This window comes from Coregonus lavaretus (assembly GCF_964263955.1).
Source record: "Coregonus lavaretus genome assembly, chromosome: 35".
Classification (NCBI taxonomy): domain Eukaryota; kingdom Metazoa; phylum Chordata; class Actinopteri; order Salmoniformes; family Salmonidae; genus Coregonus; species Coregonus lavaretus.
This window is the reverse complement of record NC_140022.1, coordinates 8,700,443-8,717,060: the sequence shown is the minus strand read 5'-3', so window position 1 is coordinate 8,717,060 and position 16,618 is coordinate 8,700,443. Positions and strand designations below refer to the sequence as shown.

General features: G+C 43.9%; 1 protein-coding gene across 1 annotated transcript; it reads right to left on the bottom strand.

The window, feature by feature from the left end:
- Positions 1–3,191: 3,191 nt before the first annotated feature.
- On the bottom strand, positions 3,192–14,506 carry LOC311109603 (excitatory amino acid transporter 5-like; the record flags this gene model as incomplete). The annotated part of the gene is made up of 9 exons (XM_084152534.1): positions 3,192–3,353; positions 5,316–5,430; positions 5,548–5,682; positions 5,856–6,284; positions 6,673–6,772; positions 6,928–7,181; positions 12,488–12,703; positions 12,858–12,937; positions 14,372–14,506. 9 exons carry the CDS (start codon positions 14,504–14,506, stop codon positions 3,192–3,194), a joined length of 1,626 nt encoding a protein of 541 aa, XP_084008660.1.
- Between the last annotated feature and the right edge of the window lie 2,112 nt (positions 14,507–16,618).

The following is a 16,618-nucleotide window of genomic DNA, read 5'->3' as shown; positions in this document are numbered from 1 at the left end:
AGAGGGCTTTCAGGGTTTCAAAGATGGGAGTCCTACAGTTGAGGTACTGAAATGGTCTTGTTTCATGTTAATAGGAACTACGAGTTACTGATGAGGAATAGTCTGTCCTAATACAGGTACTGCAGGAGGCAGTTTGAGTCACTTATGACCCTTTGATCACATCTGCCTTGCAGCCAACAAACACAGTCATCCTGAGAAACCGTCTGCCATTTTAGAAATGTGCAATAACCTAAAAGCTTGAAAAATATAAAATATGCTAAACCCAGTTGTACTTAAGTGAAGTTTTTAGACTTAAAATCAGAGAACTCTGACTCTGATCGGGAAGAAGACTGGCGGTTGGTTTGACATCGAGAATATTCCTACATCTGTTTTTGTTAACATATCTTGTTTGTGCACTTTTCATCACAAAGGCCTTTATTCTATGTAGGTTTGAGAGTGTAGTACTGTAGTCTGTTTGGAGATAAAATAACTGACCACAACACAGGATCAGAGAACTGGCTCTAGATAGTTTCCTGCTGCTGCAGATCTAGGATTAGTTTACCCTCACACAATCCTAACCTATACCATAATGGGTGACACTTGTTTTAGAAAATTAGGGGCTTGTCTCCTGGACTTTCATTAGATATTCTCCATTGAGCATGATCTTATGTCCAGGAGTAGGTTTCATCTGTGTTCTGGAAACAGCTTAGAAACCAGACTTTTTAATTCTCTCTTCTAAATGTATTGTGATCTGTCTTCTATCTTCAGATCTGCAAAGCCTTACTAGTTTCCACCCGCTCCTGTCACAGGAATATCCTCTCTGTAGGCCTCAGGCTAGTCACTATTGAAAATGTGATTTTAAGGAGAAGAAAATCGAAATATCTAGATGTTTGTTCTCATGGAGCAGTCCTGAACAGAGTGCAATATGTGGAAGGTCTTTTTTTAAAATTCTGGACCAGAAACGGTACTAGAGGAATTGGTTATTCTGAACCAGAAACGGCGCAAGAGAGTGGTTAATCTGAACTAGAAACGGGACTAGAGAGTGGTTATTCTGAACCAGAAACGGCACTAGAGGGAGTGGTTATTCTGAACCAGAAACGGCACTAGAGGGAGTGGTTATTCTGAACCAGAAACAGCACTAGAGGGAGTGGTTATTCTGAACCAGAAACAGCACTAGAGGGAGTGGTTATTCTGAACCAGTAACAGCACTAGAGGGAGTGGTTATTCTGAACCAGAAACAGCACTAGAGGGAGTGGTTATTCTGAACCAGAAACAGCACTAGAGGGAGTGGTTCACTTATTTTGTTCTCATCCTTTTGATATTAATTTTCTATTGAGTTCTACTAAACAGTCCTTGATTTGCTAGCTTCTCTGAGTGCTAGTATGTTGAAATGCTAGTGGGTTTACTGGAATAACTACATGATTATGATTAACCTCTATTTTTAGCCTTAATTTATGTGGGAGAGATGGGAGAATGTGGCAACAGCAGTGGAGGCACAAATATATAATTTATTTGATGTGTTGTATGTAGTTTTACATGTTTGTAAATTTTTCGTGTTGGAGTGTTCCTTTTGACTTTTTTAATGGATTCATTTTGATTTCCTCTGTTTGGTTTTGAATTAAGGCTGTTCAGAACCTGTCTAACACACAATTACCTTGAATAAAATATCTGAAAGCTTTATAAAACTGAGCAGGATTATCTTTTTGGCTTAATGTGTGTACTGTGAGAGAGGGTGGGTTAAAAAGTTATGCTCAAATCATTACACTTCAAATTTTATTAGAAAATAACAATGTACAAGACAAGTATCTTGCATGTACACAAATAATTTTCATTTGTATAAAAAACATTTTGAGGAGTTTCTTCAAGATCCTAGGTGTTCAAAGATGTAGATCACAGTGAAATCTACTGTAAATCTACCAATAAGACATTGAAATATCAGTTATCCATTCTGTATTTGTTATAATTCAGTTGACAGAGGTAGAGATGAGAGGGTTTACCCCTAGTCACTGACTGTATATTAAAACTGATTTTCAGTATAAAGTCAATTTCAACACTTTCATGGTTGCAACATTCTCAGCAACGGTGAGCGGTTATTGAGAACATTTTAAGGCAACTCCTTTAAACTGACAACATTTAAGTTTAAACCATCTTTTTTTAAACTATTACTAAATAATCAATATTCACACTCACAGTTGTGTGTTAAACTACTGTTATATATCTCCAGAACCCTCAAACTCAAATCTGGACCTGGAAGCCAGTTCCACTGCATTTTTTCATTGTTCCCCTCTAATCAGGGACTGGTGTGTGCAATTAATTATCAGGTAGAACAGAAAACCAGCTGGCTCCGGACCATAGGGTAAGAGTTGAATACCCTTGCCCTAGAATATCGTAACTTCATGAAGGTATCCACAACCATTCTGACACCAAACAAGGTTTAAAAAAACTCTGAAAGTGCTTGTCATCTATCTTTACAGTCACTAGTACATAAAACCAAAATGGTGTCCATAATGCCATCTGGTTGCCTAAAAAGTGCGCTGTGCTGCAGTACACTGCGACACCAAAATGGCGTCCTGAGCGGAATCTGCATTTAACTAAAGAAGGAAAACTGACTCTGACATAACATGCACCTTGGTGGACCTATAAGTCCCTGGTAGGTTACAGTAGCCTAGAAATCCAGTCACAAAATGATTAGGAAAACCTGCTTCCTCATCATGGCACAGGTGTGATCATCAGACAGTAAAAAGTTGAACATTTACCAGACACTAACCAAAGCGACTTACTGCACATGTGGGAATCAACCCCAAAACCATTTGTGGTGTGAGAACATCCTGCTCTAACCAACTGATCCACTAGACAACATTGGATAAATGCACATTAGAAAAGTGCAAACTCTGTTTCAGTGCAGGGTTGTTTCACAGTCCCATTGTAATTCCCCAGTCCATAGCCATTGATATCAGGAGTCAACTGTATGTATATTACTAAAAATAGAATGGTCTCTGTGTTGAAGGCGGGCAGTGCTCCCTGCTGTCTGTCTAGTGAAAGTGTCTCAGACCAAACACCAGGTTTGTCTGTGACGCAGGTTGTAGCAGGGGACGGATTTGTCTGTTACACTGCATGTAGAAGAGGACCGGTTTCTCTGAGATATAGGTTGCAGCCGGGGACCGGTTTCTTTGTAACACAGGTCACAGGTTGTAACAGGGAACAGGTTTCTCCTAAACCTGACACAGGTTGTAGGTGGGGCCAGATCTCTCTGTGACACAGTCACCTTCCACCTCGTAGACATAGTCACAGCGATGGGCATAGTCCATGAGAGGAGCCTCGGACAGGGCACAACTCTGGACACTCTGGCCACCGAAGGAGATCAGTGTGTCCCTCTGCACAAAACACATACACAAAACACACACACACACACACACACACACAGAGAGCACACAGTTAGTCAAAGAGCAGATTCAAACATGAAAACCTGGTATTATATAGTTGTATTGTAGAGGGGTTAGGGCGGGGGTCAGTGTGAAGGTGGTATATAGTTGTATTGTAGAGGGGTTAGGGCGGGGGTCAGTGTAAAGGTGGTATATAGTTGTATTGTAGAGGGGTTAGGGCTTGGGTCAGTGTAAAGGTGGTATATAGTTGTATTGTAGAGGGGTTAGGGCGGGGGTCAGTGTAAAGGTGGTATATAGTTGTATTGTAGAGGGGTTAGGGCTTGGGTCAGTGTAAAGGTGGTATATAGTTGTATTGTAGAGGGTTTAGGGCGGGGGTCAGTGTAAAGGTGGTATATAGTTGTATTGTAGAGGGGTTAGGGCGGGGGTCAGTGTAAAGGTGGTATATAGTTGTATTGTAGAGGGGTTAGGGCTGGGGTCAGTGTAAAGGTGGTATATAGTTGTATTGTAGAGGGTTTAGGGCGGGGGTCAGTGTAAAGGTGGTATATAGTTGTATTGTAGAGGGGTTAGGGCGGGGGTCAGTGTAAAGGTGGTATATAATTGTATTGTAGAGGGGTTAGGGCGGGGTCAGTGTAAAGGTGGTATATAGTTGTATTGTAGAGGGGTTAGGGCGGGGGTCAGTGTAAATGTGGTATATAGTTGTATTGTAGAGGGGTTAGGGCTTGGGTCAGTGTAAAGGTGGTATATAGTTGTATTGTAGAGGGGTTAGGGCTTGGGTCAGTGTAAAGGTGGTATATAGTTGTATTGTAGAGGGGTTAGGGCTGGGGTCAGAGTAAAGGTGGTATATAGTTGTATTGTAGAGGGGTTAGGGCGGGGGTCAGTGTAAAGGTGGTATATAGTTGTATTGTAGAGGGGTTAGGGCTGGGGTCAGTGTAAAGGTGGTATATAGTTGTATTGTAGAGGGGTTAGGGCTTGGGTCAGTGTAAAGGTGGTATATAGTTGTATTGTAGAGGGGTTAGGGCTTGGGTCAGTGTAAAGGTGGTATATAGTTGTATTGTAGAGGGGTTAGGGCTGGGGTCAGTGTAAAGGTGGTATATAGTTGTATTGTAGAGGGGTTAGGGCGGGGGTCAGTGTAAAGGTGGTATATAGTTGTATTGTAGAGGGGTTAGGGCGGGGGTCAGTGTAAAGGTGGTATATAGTTGTATTGTAGAGGGGTTAGGGCTGGGGTCAGTGTAAAGGTGGTATATAGTTGTATTGTAGAGGGGTTAGGGCTTGGGTCAGTGTAAAGGTGGTATATAGTTGTATTGTAGAGGGGTTAGGGCTTGGGTCAGTGTAAAGGTGGTATATAGTTGTATTGTAGAGGGGTTAGGGCTTGGGTCAGTGTAAAGGTGGTATATAGTTGTATTGTAGAGGGGTTAGGGCGGGGGTCAGTGTAAAGGTGGTATATAGTTGTATTGTAGAGGGGTTAGGGCTTGGGTCAGTGTAAAGGTGGTATATAGTTGTATTGTAGAGGGGTTAGGGCTTGGGTCAGTGTAAAGGTGGTATATAGTTGTATTGTAGAGGGGTTAGGGCTGGGGTCAGTGTAAAGGTGGTATATAGTTGTATTGTAGAGGGGTTAGGGCTGGGGTCAGTGTAAAGGTGGTATATAGTTGTATTGTAGAGGGGTTAGGGCTTGGGTCAGTGTAAAGGTGGTATATAGTTGTATTGTAGAGGGGTTAGGGCGGGGGTCAGTGTAAAGGTGGTATATAGTTGTATTGTAGAGGGGTTAGGGCGGGGGTCAGTGTAAAGGTGGTATATAGTTGTATTGTAGAGGGGTTAGGGCTTGGGTCAGTGTAAAGGTGGTATATAGTTGTATTGTAGAGGGGTTAGGGCTGGGGTCAGTGTAAAGGTGGTATATAGTTGTATTGTAGAGGGGTTAGGGCTGGGGTCAGTGTAAAGGTGGTATATAGTTGTTACCCGGCCGGAGTTAGAGGTTGACTCCCTCCTCTCAAAGTCCTTCTTACAGAGGTGACACATGATGCCTGCAGCCAGGGCGTCTCCCAACACATTGATCATGGTCCGGAAACGATCCCTGCCAGACACAACCAACAGAGGGAACTTATATTTACTGTTTAAAGTATCTATAGTGCGTTTTTGTCAGATGCTCACAGGACTCAGTCCACAAACACTCTCACGGTCAGACACTTACAGGACCCAGTCAATGGCCACGATCAGTGTGATGTCAGCGGGCGGCAGCCCCACGGAGGTCAAGACGATCACCATGGTAACCAGACCTGCCTGCGGAATCCCAGCAGCCCCGATACTGGCTGCTGTTGCTGTGATACTGAAGAGACAAGAGCAGGGTCAGAGTGTGTGTGTGTGTGTGTGTGTGTGTGTGTGTGTGTGTGTGTGTGTGTGTGTGTGTGTGTGTGTGTGGTTGCAGTGACAGAAAGTAACTAAGGGTGTGTATGTGTATGTGTGAAAGACAGAGTGAGTGCTTGTGTAGACAGTCCTCACCTGATGGTGACCAGCTGACCAAAGTCCAGTTCGTACTCGTTGACCTGTGCGATAAAAATGGCTGCCACTGCCTCGTAGAGGGCTGTCCCGTCCATGTTGATGGTGGCTCCCACTGGAAGGACAAACCTGGCAATCTGTCTGTCCACTCCACAGTTCTCCAACAGACACTTCATGGTGATGGGCAGGGTGGCGGAACTGGAGGAGGTTGCCAGGGCGATGACCAGAGCCTGTAGCAGGCCTCTGATGTAGGTGAAGGGGTTTTTGCGTGTGATTATAAAGTAGAAGAGCGGCAGCAGGATGAGTCCGTGGACAAACAGGCCGGCTAACACTGTGATGAAGTACATCCCCAGCTTCTCTCCCAGGTGGGCGGGGTCATGCATGTCCAGGATCTTCCCCGCTACCAGGAACACAATCCCGAATGGGAAATACCTGGAAATAGATAAATAAATGATAAATACCTGAAAATAAATTAGGCGAGCAAGCAATGTGCGGACTGGGCCCTTGTTGTGATCCTGTCTCTGTCCACTAGGCGGTGTCATGCCCCCTGTGTTTTGGGCTTTCTAAGAACTAAAGCAGCTTTGGGTCGACCTGGCTCACCTTGATAACCTGCCACTCCTGAAATGCAGACTTATACTGAGCTAATGACTAAGGTCTAGGGGAAGAGAGGAGGGGGGAAGATGTGTGTGTGTGTTGGTGAGGTCCACTTCTAATCTAAATCTAAATGAATCTCAATCTAGCCAGATCAGGATTACCAGACATTTACATGTGAAGGAGAGTTCAGACAAGTGACTTTGCTGTGTGTGTCTCACCAACTCACCACATGGCAGCAGTGATGATCTTCATAACACACTCGTTGACACACTGACACACATTGACCAGTGGAGCACCTCTCTCTCCCATCTTCCCCAGGAGCAGGCCTGCACAGAGAAAACACACAGGGTCAGAAACAGGGGTGATTGGAAGGGTGTGTGTGTGTGTACTCGTGTATCCAGTGTGTCATTTGTGTGTGTTCATTCATGCATACTATGTGTGTGTGTGTGTGTGTGTGTGTGTGTGTGTGTGTGTGTCTCACCCATAGTAGCAGAGAAAATGACAATCCCTAGTACGTTCATGCCAGAGCTGTGGCCAGGGACGATCTTGTACTTGATGTCTGGAGCTGGGGTGATCTCCAGGAAGACAGGGTGGCCCAGCTGAGGGTTGTTGTGGTCGGGCATCACGTAGACGTAGTTGGCCTGGGACTCTACCACACTGGAGGCCACAATGGGCACCAGGTCTGTACGGTACTGTTGAAAAGTTGCCTCTATCAGATTGGAGGGAATCATGTTCCTGTCAAAGAGAGGTAGAATAACATGTTAACCATAAATCTACAACATTATTGGATGTATGATTGGAGTTATTCCCTGAGTAATGGGGTGATAATAAAACAGTTTATATGATGTGTCATGTCATATTGTCAGATCTGATTTGTTCCGATTTTTTGGGCGAAATCTCTATGAGTATGTAAGATGTCAGAAGGTCGAGGTATCTGTTTTCTGTTATTGTCTCAGTTTTATCCTGAGTAGGGTACATTTCTCCTGGTCAGGCCAGAAGCCAAGAGGTCCTCTGTCTCAGAAAGACTTAACAAGACCCTGGACAGAGAGCATGCTGGCATATACCCATAGACTTCCAGTCATTGCGCTAACGCTAGTTAGCATTGGCTTGTGAAACAACCTCTAATTTCCTTCATACTGCACACAGAGACATAAAAATGGTATCCACAAGTTCATCTGACTCTAGGGAAGTAGATAACGGGCCTCATTGCCAAAATCCAGAAGTATCCCTTTAAGCTGTCAACCAAACCACAAACCCTGTAGATAGACACAAGGTAACCAAAAGGTTCAATTTCCCAAAAGCCAAAGTCGTTGCTCTGACTAGGGTCGTTGTTGACCAAAATACTTCTCTTCATAGTTGGTCTCATATTCTCCTGCACCGTGAGTATGTTTCAGCTGTTCTGCAGTCTTCCTCATTAGCAAAAGCCATGTCGAAATAATAAAGTTGTAAGAATGATGTCACAATGTGGTAATATCACCAGGCTGGTTGCCTGTGTTGGTGGTTAAGAGTCCTCATCATTAGGAGTCCTGGTGTATTCATAAAGGATAATGTTACAGCCACTGCCACAGGGCCAGTAAGCCTATCAGACGTGTGACAAATGATCTAAAGCACCACTGACAGTCAAACAGCCTACATCCGCCCGCCCGTACACAGCTTTCACTAAAAATACCCATAATCCTCTGGGCTTTGGAGGATTCTTCACACGGAGGGCCTAAGCCACTGCCGGTCCTCGGCGGCCCTGCAGTGTGTTCTGGGTAAAGCATTTAGGACACGGTGTGTTCTGAGAAGATAGAGACTTAGCCGTCACTGGAGTAAATTCAGCCAAAGGGGTAAAATGAGCCACCCTTGTTTCAAAATTAATAATTTGACCAAATATTTAGGAAGAGGTCATCATTTTATGGAGTCTGTGATGGAAGAAACCACATGGAAAAAGTGGTAAGCAAGTTAGGTCCAAAAAACAGATTATAACCAAATCAAATCAATTTATTGTGTTAGAGGTTTCATGATGCTTGTATCTAAACCAAAGTAGATAATTTAAAGATTGTTCTATACATCAGTTGGGGTCTCTAGAAGCTTCAATATGAGGTCCTAAACCTAGCATGAAAGTGCATCCTTGTAGCTGTGTGGGCGAAAATAGTCAAAATGTTCACCTTGGGGTATGTCGAGCCAATGGTTGAACCATGGCAAGTTGAGCAAATTGAAGTGTTGTCGTCCCAGGTGTAATGCAAGGCATTATTGCTGGGATATGATTGAACAACAGGGCCTGGTCTATGTTAAAATATGCTTAAAATGATTAAAATACTAAAAAGTGATTGTGTTCAATTGTGTTTGGGAAATAAAGATAGACATGGTTTTAAAAAGGTAGTGGTAATATTTCATTCAGTAGAGAAATCTGTAGGCAGCTTAACTTACCCACGGCTCAACTTACCCCATACAGTGCATTCAGAAAGTATTCAGACCCCTTGACGTTTTCCACATTTTGTTATGTTACTACGTTGCAGTTTTATTCTAAAATGGATAAAAAACAATTTTTCCCCTCATCAATCTACACACAATAACAAAGCAAAAACAGGTTTAGATTTTTTTTGCACATTTCAATTAAAAAAAAAACTTAAATATCACATTTACATAAGTAATATGCCATTTAGCAGACGCTTTTATCCAAAGCGACTTACAGTGATGTGTGCATACATTTTTACGTATGGGTGTTCCCGGGGATCGAACCCACTACCCTGGCGTCACAAGCGCCATGCTCTACCAATTGAGCTACAGAGGACCACATTATTCAAGTATTCAGATCCTTTACTCAGTACTTTGTTGAAGCACCTTTGGCAGCGATTACAGCCTCGAGTCTTCTTGGGTATGACGCTACAAGCTTGGCACACCTGTATTTGGGGAGTTTCTCCCATTTTTCTCTGCAGATCCTCTCAAGCTCCGTCAGGTTGGATGGGGAGCGTCGCTGCGTTGTCTTGGCTGTGTGCTTATGGTCGTTGTCCTGTTGGCAGGTGAAACTTCACCCCAGTCTGAGGTCCTGAGCGCTCTGGAGTAGTTTTTTTTTATCAAGGATCGCTATACTTTGTTCCGTTCATCTTTCCTTCGATCCTGACTAGTCTCCCAGTCCCTGCCGCTGAAAAACATCCCCACAGCATGATGCTGCCACCACCATGCTTCGCCGTAGGGATGGTGCCAGGTTTCCTCCAGATGTGACGCTTGGCATTCAGGCCAAAGAGTTCAATCTTGGTTTCATCAGACCAGAGGTCCTTTAGGTGTCTTTTGGCAAACTCCAAGCGGGTTGTCATGTGCCTTTTACTGAGGAGTTGCTGCCGTTTGGCCACTCTACCATAAAGGCCTGATTGGTGGTGTGCTGCTGAGATGGTTGTCCTTCTGGAAGGTTCTCCCATCTCCACAGAGGAACTCTAGAGCTCTGTCAGAGTGACCATCGGATTCTTGGTCACCTCCCTGACCAAGGCCCTTCACCCCTGATTGCTCAGTTTGGCCGGGAGGCCAGCTCTAGGAAGAGTCTTGGTGGTTCCAAACTTCTTCCTTTTAAGAATGATGAAGGCCACTGTGTTCTTGGGACCTTCAATGCTGCAGAAATGTTTTGGTACCCTTACCTAGATCTGTGCCTCGACACAATCCTGTCTCGGAGCTCTACGGACAATTCCTTTGACCTCATGGGTTGGTCTTTGCTCTGACATGCACTGTCAACTGTGAGACCTTATATAGACAGGTGTGTGCCTTTCCAAATTATGTCCAATCAAATGAATTTACCACAGGTGGACTCCAATCAAGTTGTAGAAACATCTCAAGGATGATCAATGGAAACAGGATGCACCTGAGCTCAATTTCGAGTCTCATAGCAAATGGTCAGAATACTTATGTACATTTATAAAAACCTGTTTTCGCTTTGTCATTATGGGTATTGTGTGTAGATTGATGAGGGAAAAAAATAATTTTATCCATTTTAGAATAAGGCTGCAACGTAACAAAATGTGGAAAAACGGAAGGGGTCTGAATACTTTCCGAATGCACTGTACCTGGGGTAAGTTGTGCCAAGAGACCACTTATTTTGGGAAAAGCTATGTTTTTCCAGGGATACATCCTGAAATATATGTATCTCTTTGTTAGAAATAATACTGTATTTCCTTAGACTAAGTGATACTGAATGTAAAAATGTCTCAACTTACCCCACTCTCCCCTAATGAGGCCTATTACTAACATGGTCCGCTGGGGTGTTGACTTGTTTCAGAGGTGTTTGTGAACAATATAACCAATAGAATCATCCCAAAGGTACAAATTCCTCAAGCCACGTGAGCTAAATGACCTTGTACTGGTGTTGTTTTAAATGCTATTTACAACCTAAAGACCCCTACTTAATACACGCTTCCAGGTAGCTGTATTTAGCTGTACTAGGTGGATTGGGGTGGACTGGAGTTCACTGGTTCTGTACTAGTTTACTGGTTTAAAATGGTGAGTAAATCCACACAGAACCACAACACTGCTAATGATCCGGAAGAGAAAACAAACAAGAAAAGATCGGATTCCTTGAAGAGTCAGTATTAGCAGGCTATTTAGCTAGCAGGGTCTTTGCTAAATGGTTCTAATCATAGGAACCTCCCTGAATGTTGTCTTGTAAACAGATTTGTGACATACCTGCTATTACCTTCCTTCTGGTCCTTGGCCGACATTCCAGCCTGGTCTCATAGACTAGACGTAACATAGTAAATGTAAATCCGGGACACTCAAATTAGTATGATATGTTATGTTTGGTATGGTTACATAAGACAGATGGTTATTTATGGCAAAAACGAAAGTAGGGTGGTTGAAATGGGTGGATGGGTGGGTATTACACGACCATCTACCAACTCAAAGTTTGTGAGTTCAAATCTCATCACGGACAACTTTAGCTAATTTGCTACTTTTTATTACTTACTACTTTTTAGCTACTTTGCAACTACTTAGCATGTTAGCTAATCCTTCTCCTAATCTTAACCTATTTAGCTAACCGTTCCCCTAACCTTAACCCTTTAGGCTAACCCTTCTCCAAACCCTAACCCTAACCATAACCTTAACCCTTTGACCTAACTCCTAAACTTAACCCTAACCTTAACCCCTAACCCCTAGCCTAGCTATCGTTACCCAGCTAGCAAAAATTAGGCACCTAGCTAGAATTCATAACATATCATACGTTTTACAAATTCATAACATATTGTAAGTTTAGCAAATTTGTAACATATAATACGAATTGTAATTCGTAACATATCATACGAAACGGGTGATGGACATCCACAAATTAATACATACCATACGAAACGTAGCATATCATATTAAATGGAGTGTCCCGGATGTACGTACAAAATAATACGAAATGCTCTGAGACCAGGTTGGGGATTCAATCAAAGGCGCATTGTGGTTAAGCCCATTGCTCTTGAATTTTAAAGGTAATTTACACTTGAGCCGACATCCACAGCGTTTACCAAGAATGCGATCTCCACCAACGTCAGGAACATTGCCTTTACATGGCGCATTGTCCATAATGCAATGCGCTTGTATACAACGTGCCTTTTGTTCAATCCCGGCCCTACACAACCTTTATGGTTTATACTTAGCTGAGGTAAACTGGAGTTCACTGAGTTTACTGGTTTACTGGTTGACTGGTCTATTGATGGGTTAATCCACACCGCGACAGGAAGATACAGATAGAAAATGTTGTATTATTTCAAACGTCTGTATTAGCAGAGCAGTCCGAATCTTTTGTCTGAGTCTTGTGGAAATCTTTAATCTCGTCCCATGAGAGATGTTAAGGATGAACAGGTGGGTGCTAAATATCTTAGACTGACTAAAGACAGGAAACGTGGGAATCTGCTACAGTCAACTCCTGATACAGGCAATGTGTCTGTTGGCCATGCTATTCAAATATGGCCGTCAAGATACTTCACCATGTGTACGTGCATACGTGCGCATTTGTCTGTGCGTGCGTGTTTGCGTTCGTCCGTGTGTGTGTGCGTGGGAATGCTTGCTTGTGTGCACTGTATATGTACCTGATGAGGTCCAGCAGAGCGTCAGCAGAAGTCATGACGGGCCCTGACCCTCCTCTGTGCCCGTCCTTCTCTGTGCCCGTACCAGGGTGGATGACCAGCACCAGGATGATGCCAACGATGACGGCGATGAAGGTGGTCCACAGGTAGTAGGTGATGGTAAGGACCCCCAGCCGTCCACTGGCCTTAGTGTCCATGGCTGACAGCCCCGACATCAGACTGGCCAGGGAGTTAGGATTCATAGAGTATTCGGTTAGCATCTCATTCCATTAGAATGTATAGAGCGTTCTATTGAAGTAGCATGGGTTCTGGTGTAGACCAGAGAGAAGAGCAGTAGGGACATGGGGAACAGACAGTAGTGATGATGTGTTACCTGGATGTGATGAGAGGCAGGATCAGCATCTTCAACATCCTCATCAGCAGTTCTCCAGGAAATGAGAAGTAGATCTTAGCCTGGAGAGGGGAGACAACACTCTGGGTCAGGGGACATGTTGTACATGGCAGACCTGGGGCAAATACGTACAGTAGGTAAAATGCTTACAAATACATGAGGTGGGCAACATTTGCACTTTAGGGACTACACCATTGGTTCCATTGTACCAGGTCAGTTTAGACAAGTCCACTTCAAGGTACCTAGTATGTTTTACAATGTATATTTTTGTTGTCCATTTTGTTAAGTTTTTACATGACTAATAAAGTTAAATCAATCAATCGTTATCAAGTGACATGCTTTCCCATTGGGATAAGCTTGATGCTGTGTATTTGTTGACAGGTTGAAGTTAGCGCTGATGCAGATTACAACAGTGCGTCAGAAAATTAGAAGCTGCTGACCCATTAATAAAATAGTAGATGTCAAGGGTTGGATTACCATGGCTACTCTTGACCCAGGTAGAGCAGTCCAACCTCTCTGTAGCTAAATGTATCAGTACTGTATAACTGGGATGTGCAGGTTATTTACATGTACATCATTTAGCAGACGCTCTTATCCAGAGCAACTTACAGTTATCGAGCAAACATCATTTTTTAAAATCTTCATACTGGCCCCCCGTGGGAATCGAACCCACAACCCTGGCGTTGCAAACGCAATGCTCTACCCATTCCCTCCCCTAGACAAATTGTGCACCACCCCATTGGTCTCCTGGTTGCGGCCGGCTACAGCAGAGCCTGGATTCGAACCAGGATCTCTAGTGGCACAGCTAGCACTGCGATGCAGTGCCTTAGACCACTGCGCCACTTGGGAGGTAATGGTTCAGTTGATATTGATGCATTGGATCTGTTCTGAATTCAATACAGCAGTTATCGATCTGCAGTCAGAGTAGTTTCCCATGTCAACAATATGGTAAAAGCTTTGTGAGTCGGGGTTTTATGTGGTGTCAAAGTATCTTGCTGGTCACTCTCTCTTTGGTCTCTGTCTGCACTATCCCAGTGTAAGACCTCTCAACCAACCCCTCAGTGGTTTACTGTACTTCTGATTTAAAGCCCATTGCACCAGAGACATTTGTAAAGGTGACCCAATGGACTCAAAGCCCTCTGTGTTTACACTATCCCCCTGTCTAAGACCCAAAGCCCTCTGTGTCAACACTATCACCCTGTCTAAGACCCAAAGCCCTCTGTGTTAACACTATCCCCCTGTCTAAGACCCAAAGCCTTCTGTGTTAACACTATCCCCCTGTCTAAGACCCAAAGCCTTCTGTGTTAACACTATCCCCCTGTCTAAGACCCAAAGCCCTCTGTGTTAACACATCTCTCTCTAGGATGCCTGAGTGCTACAGACCTTAGGCCCACTGGAACCAAAACCTTGTTGCATGGCTCAGTAGCTGTGTGTGTGTGTGTGTGTGTGTGTGTGTGTGTGTGTGTGTGTGTGTGTGTGTGTGTGCGCCTCCGTACCTGCGTGGAGAGGTTTAAACTGCGGAGGGAGAAGCCGAGCACACAGCCAGAAACCACGGCGATGACCGAGAGCGTCAGCAGCCCGTTGCGTTTACAGTAGTCCTTGATGTACGCCCACACCTTCACAGAGACCATGCTCTTTATAATGTGCTTTATGCACTCCATCCTGAGGCCGAGTTACTCCACGGGCTAAAGGAAAGAGACGAGAGAAGAGATAGGACTGCAGGCCCAAGGTCCTGCCTTACATCCAGTCAACGAATGATTCCCAAACTGGTGGGTCGAGAGCCACTGGTGGGTCCCACCTGATTCCCTTTAGGTCCCTGTTCAATACCCTGTCCTGGCTTGAAATATGTCTCTACTTCCTCTTGATGGTTCACAAGAAAACTCCAAAAGCTTTAGGTGGATCCCTGCTGTAATTCATGTGGTGAAATCACTAAGGAACGATCCTGGCCATTGCAGAAACTAAAGGATAGCTGACGTTGCAGCAGGACTAGCTATCGGTGCGTCCAGCCAGAGAGTCAGTCAGCCACACACTAGCTGATCTAAACGGTTGGTCAGAGAGGAGGTGGAAATGGACAGGGTAAGTCTCTGTAAACCTCCTTCAGGAGATTAAGCCCTTGAAAGTAATGCTTCCTAGAGTCTCAGGCACACACAACATCCCCATGTGATTACCAGGTTTTAGGTCAGTACCGGTCCCTGACACTCACTCCCAATAATAACCCATTATGGCTTGTTACCACTGACTGACTAGGAACTTCCTTTATTCAGAAAGACGAAGGACTTACGACTGCTTAAGTCAGTTAATTTCAATAATTATTTAAAAAGTTGACCCCGCCTCAAAATAACAGTTGTCAAAGCCCTGAATGACAACACAGACTAATTAACAGTGAAGTATGTTAATATGAAAATCAAGCATGTATATAGTAATAAGCCATTTAGCAGACGCTTTTATCCAAAGCAACTTACAGTCACGCGTGCATTCATTTTGTGTATGGGTGGTCCCGGGGATCGAACCCACTACCCTGGCATTACAAGCGCCATGCTCTACCAGCTGAGCTACAGAGGACCACATGAATGGTATATAGGCCTTATGAATGGTTTGTGGAGGATTAAAGTGACATCCACTACAGAGAAAACAATCAAACAACACATTGGAACACTTTGCATGCTAAATCAAGACTGCCAATCAAGAAAAGCAACCAAACACTGATCCTTATTGGGCTCCTCAGTTGGATCTCTACAGGAATCTTTAACCCTACACTGGAAAAAACAACAGGTCTACATCCACTGGTGGGGGCTTTTTAATTGCTCCCCCTTCCCCTACCATTGGTGAAGGATGTTCCTTTGTTGTGTGTTGTTGCCAAAGCTTAGTGATTATTTATCCCTGTTGGTCTATTCAGGGCCCACATGTGCTTCTCCCAGCAGTCATGTCAGGACTTAAAGGGATTGGCTGCTGGCTGCTAGCACGCTAAGTATGAGTTTCCCAGAGAACTGAGTTACTGTACTACAGGGTACTACTATAAAGACCATACTGAACAGGAAGCAGCATGTTTTCATTCAGGAGGAAACTGCATTGATACACTGGCTCTAGTCTGACTGGTATAGAGTATCCATAGAGCTCAAATCAGGACTCAGCACAGAGCAGAGACTCAGTTAATTAACCAGAGCATTGCTTTTTGAACTTCCATCTTACTCCAATCTCTACATTTATTTAATTACATTGAGACATTTATATGGTTCAGAATGTTCCATTAGTTACAGTATTTGCAAATACATTTTTGTTAGTTTGTCACATGCACAGGTACACTTGCTACCCAACATTGTAGTATTCAATATCAATATAGTAATAAGACTAATTAAAAATAAGAAATAAGAGAAGAAGTTACTGTATATACAGGGTCAGTGCCAGTACCACAGAGAGGAAGCTATATACAGGGTCAGTGTCAGTACCACAGAGAGGAAGCTATATACAGGGTCAGTGTCAGTACCACAGAGAGGAAGCTATATACAGGGTCAGTGCCAGTACCACAGAGAGGAAGCTATATACAGGGTCAGTACCAGTACCACAGAGAGGAAGCTATATACAGGGTCAGTGTTCAGTACCACAGAGAGGAAGCTATATACAGGGTCAGTACCAGTACCACAGAGAGGAAGCTATATACAGGGTCAGTGCCAGTACCACAGAGAGGAAGCTATATACAGGGTCAGTGCCAGTACCACAGAGAGGAAGCTATATACAGGGTCAGT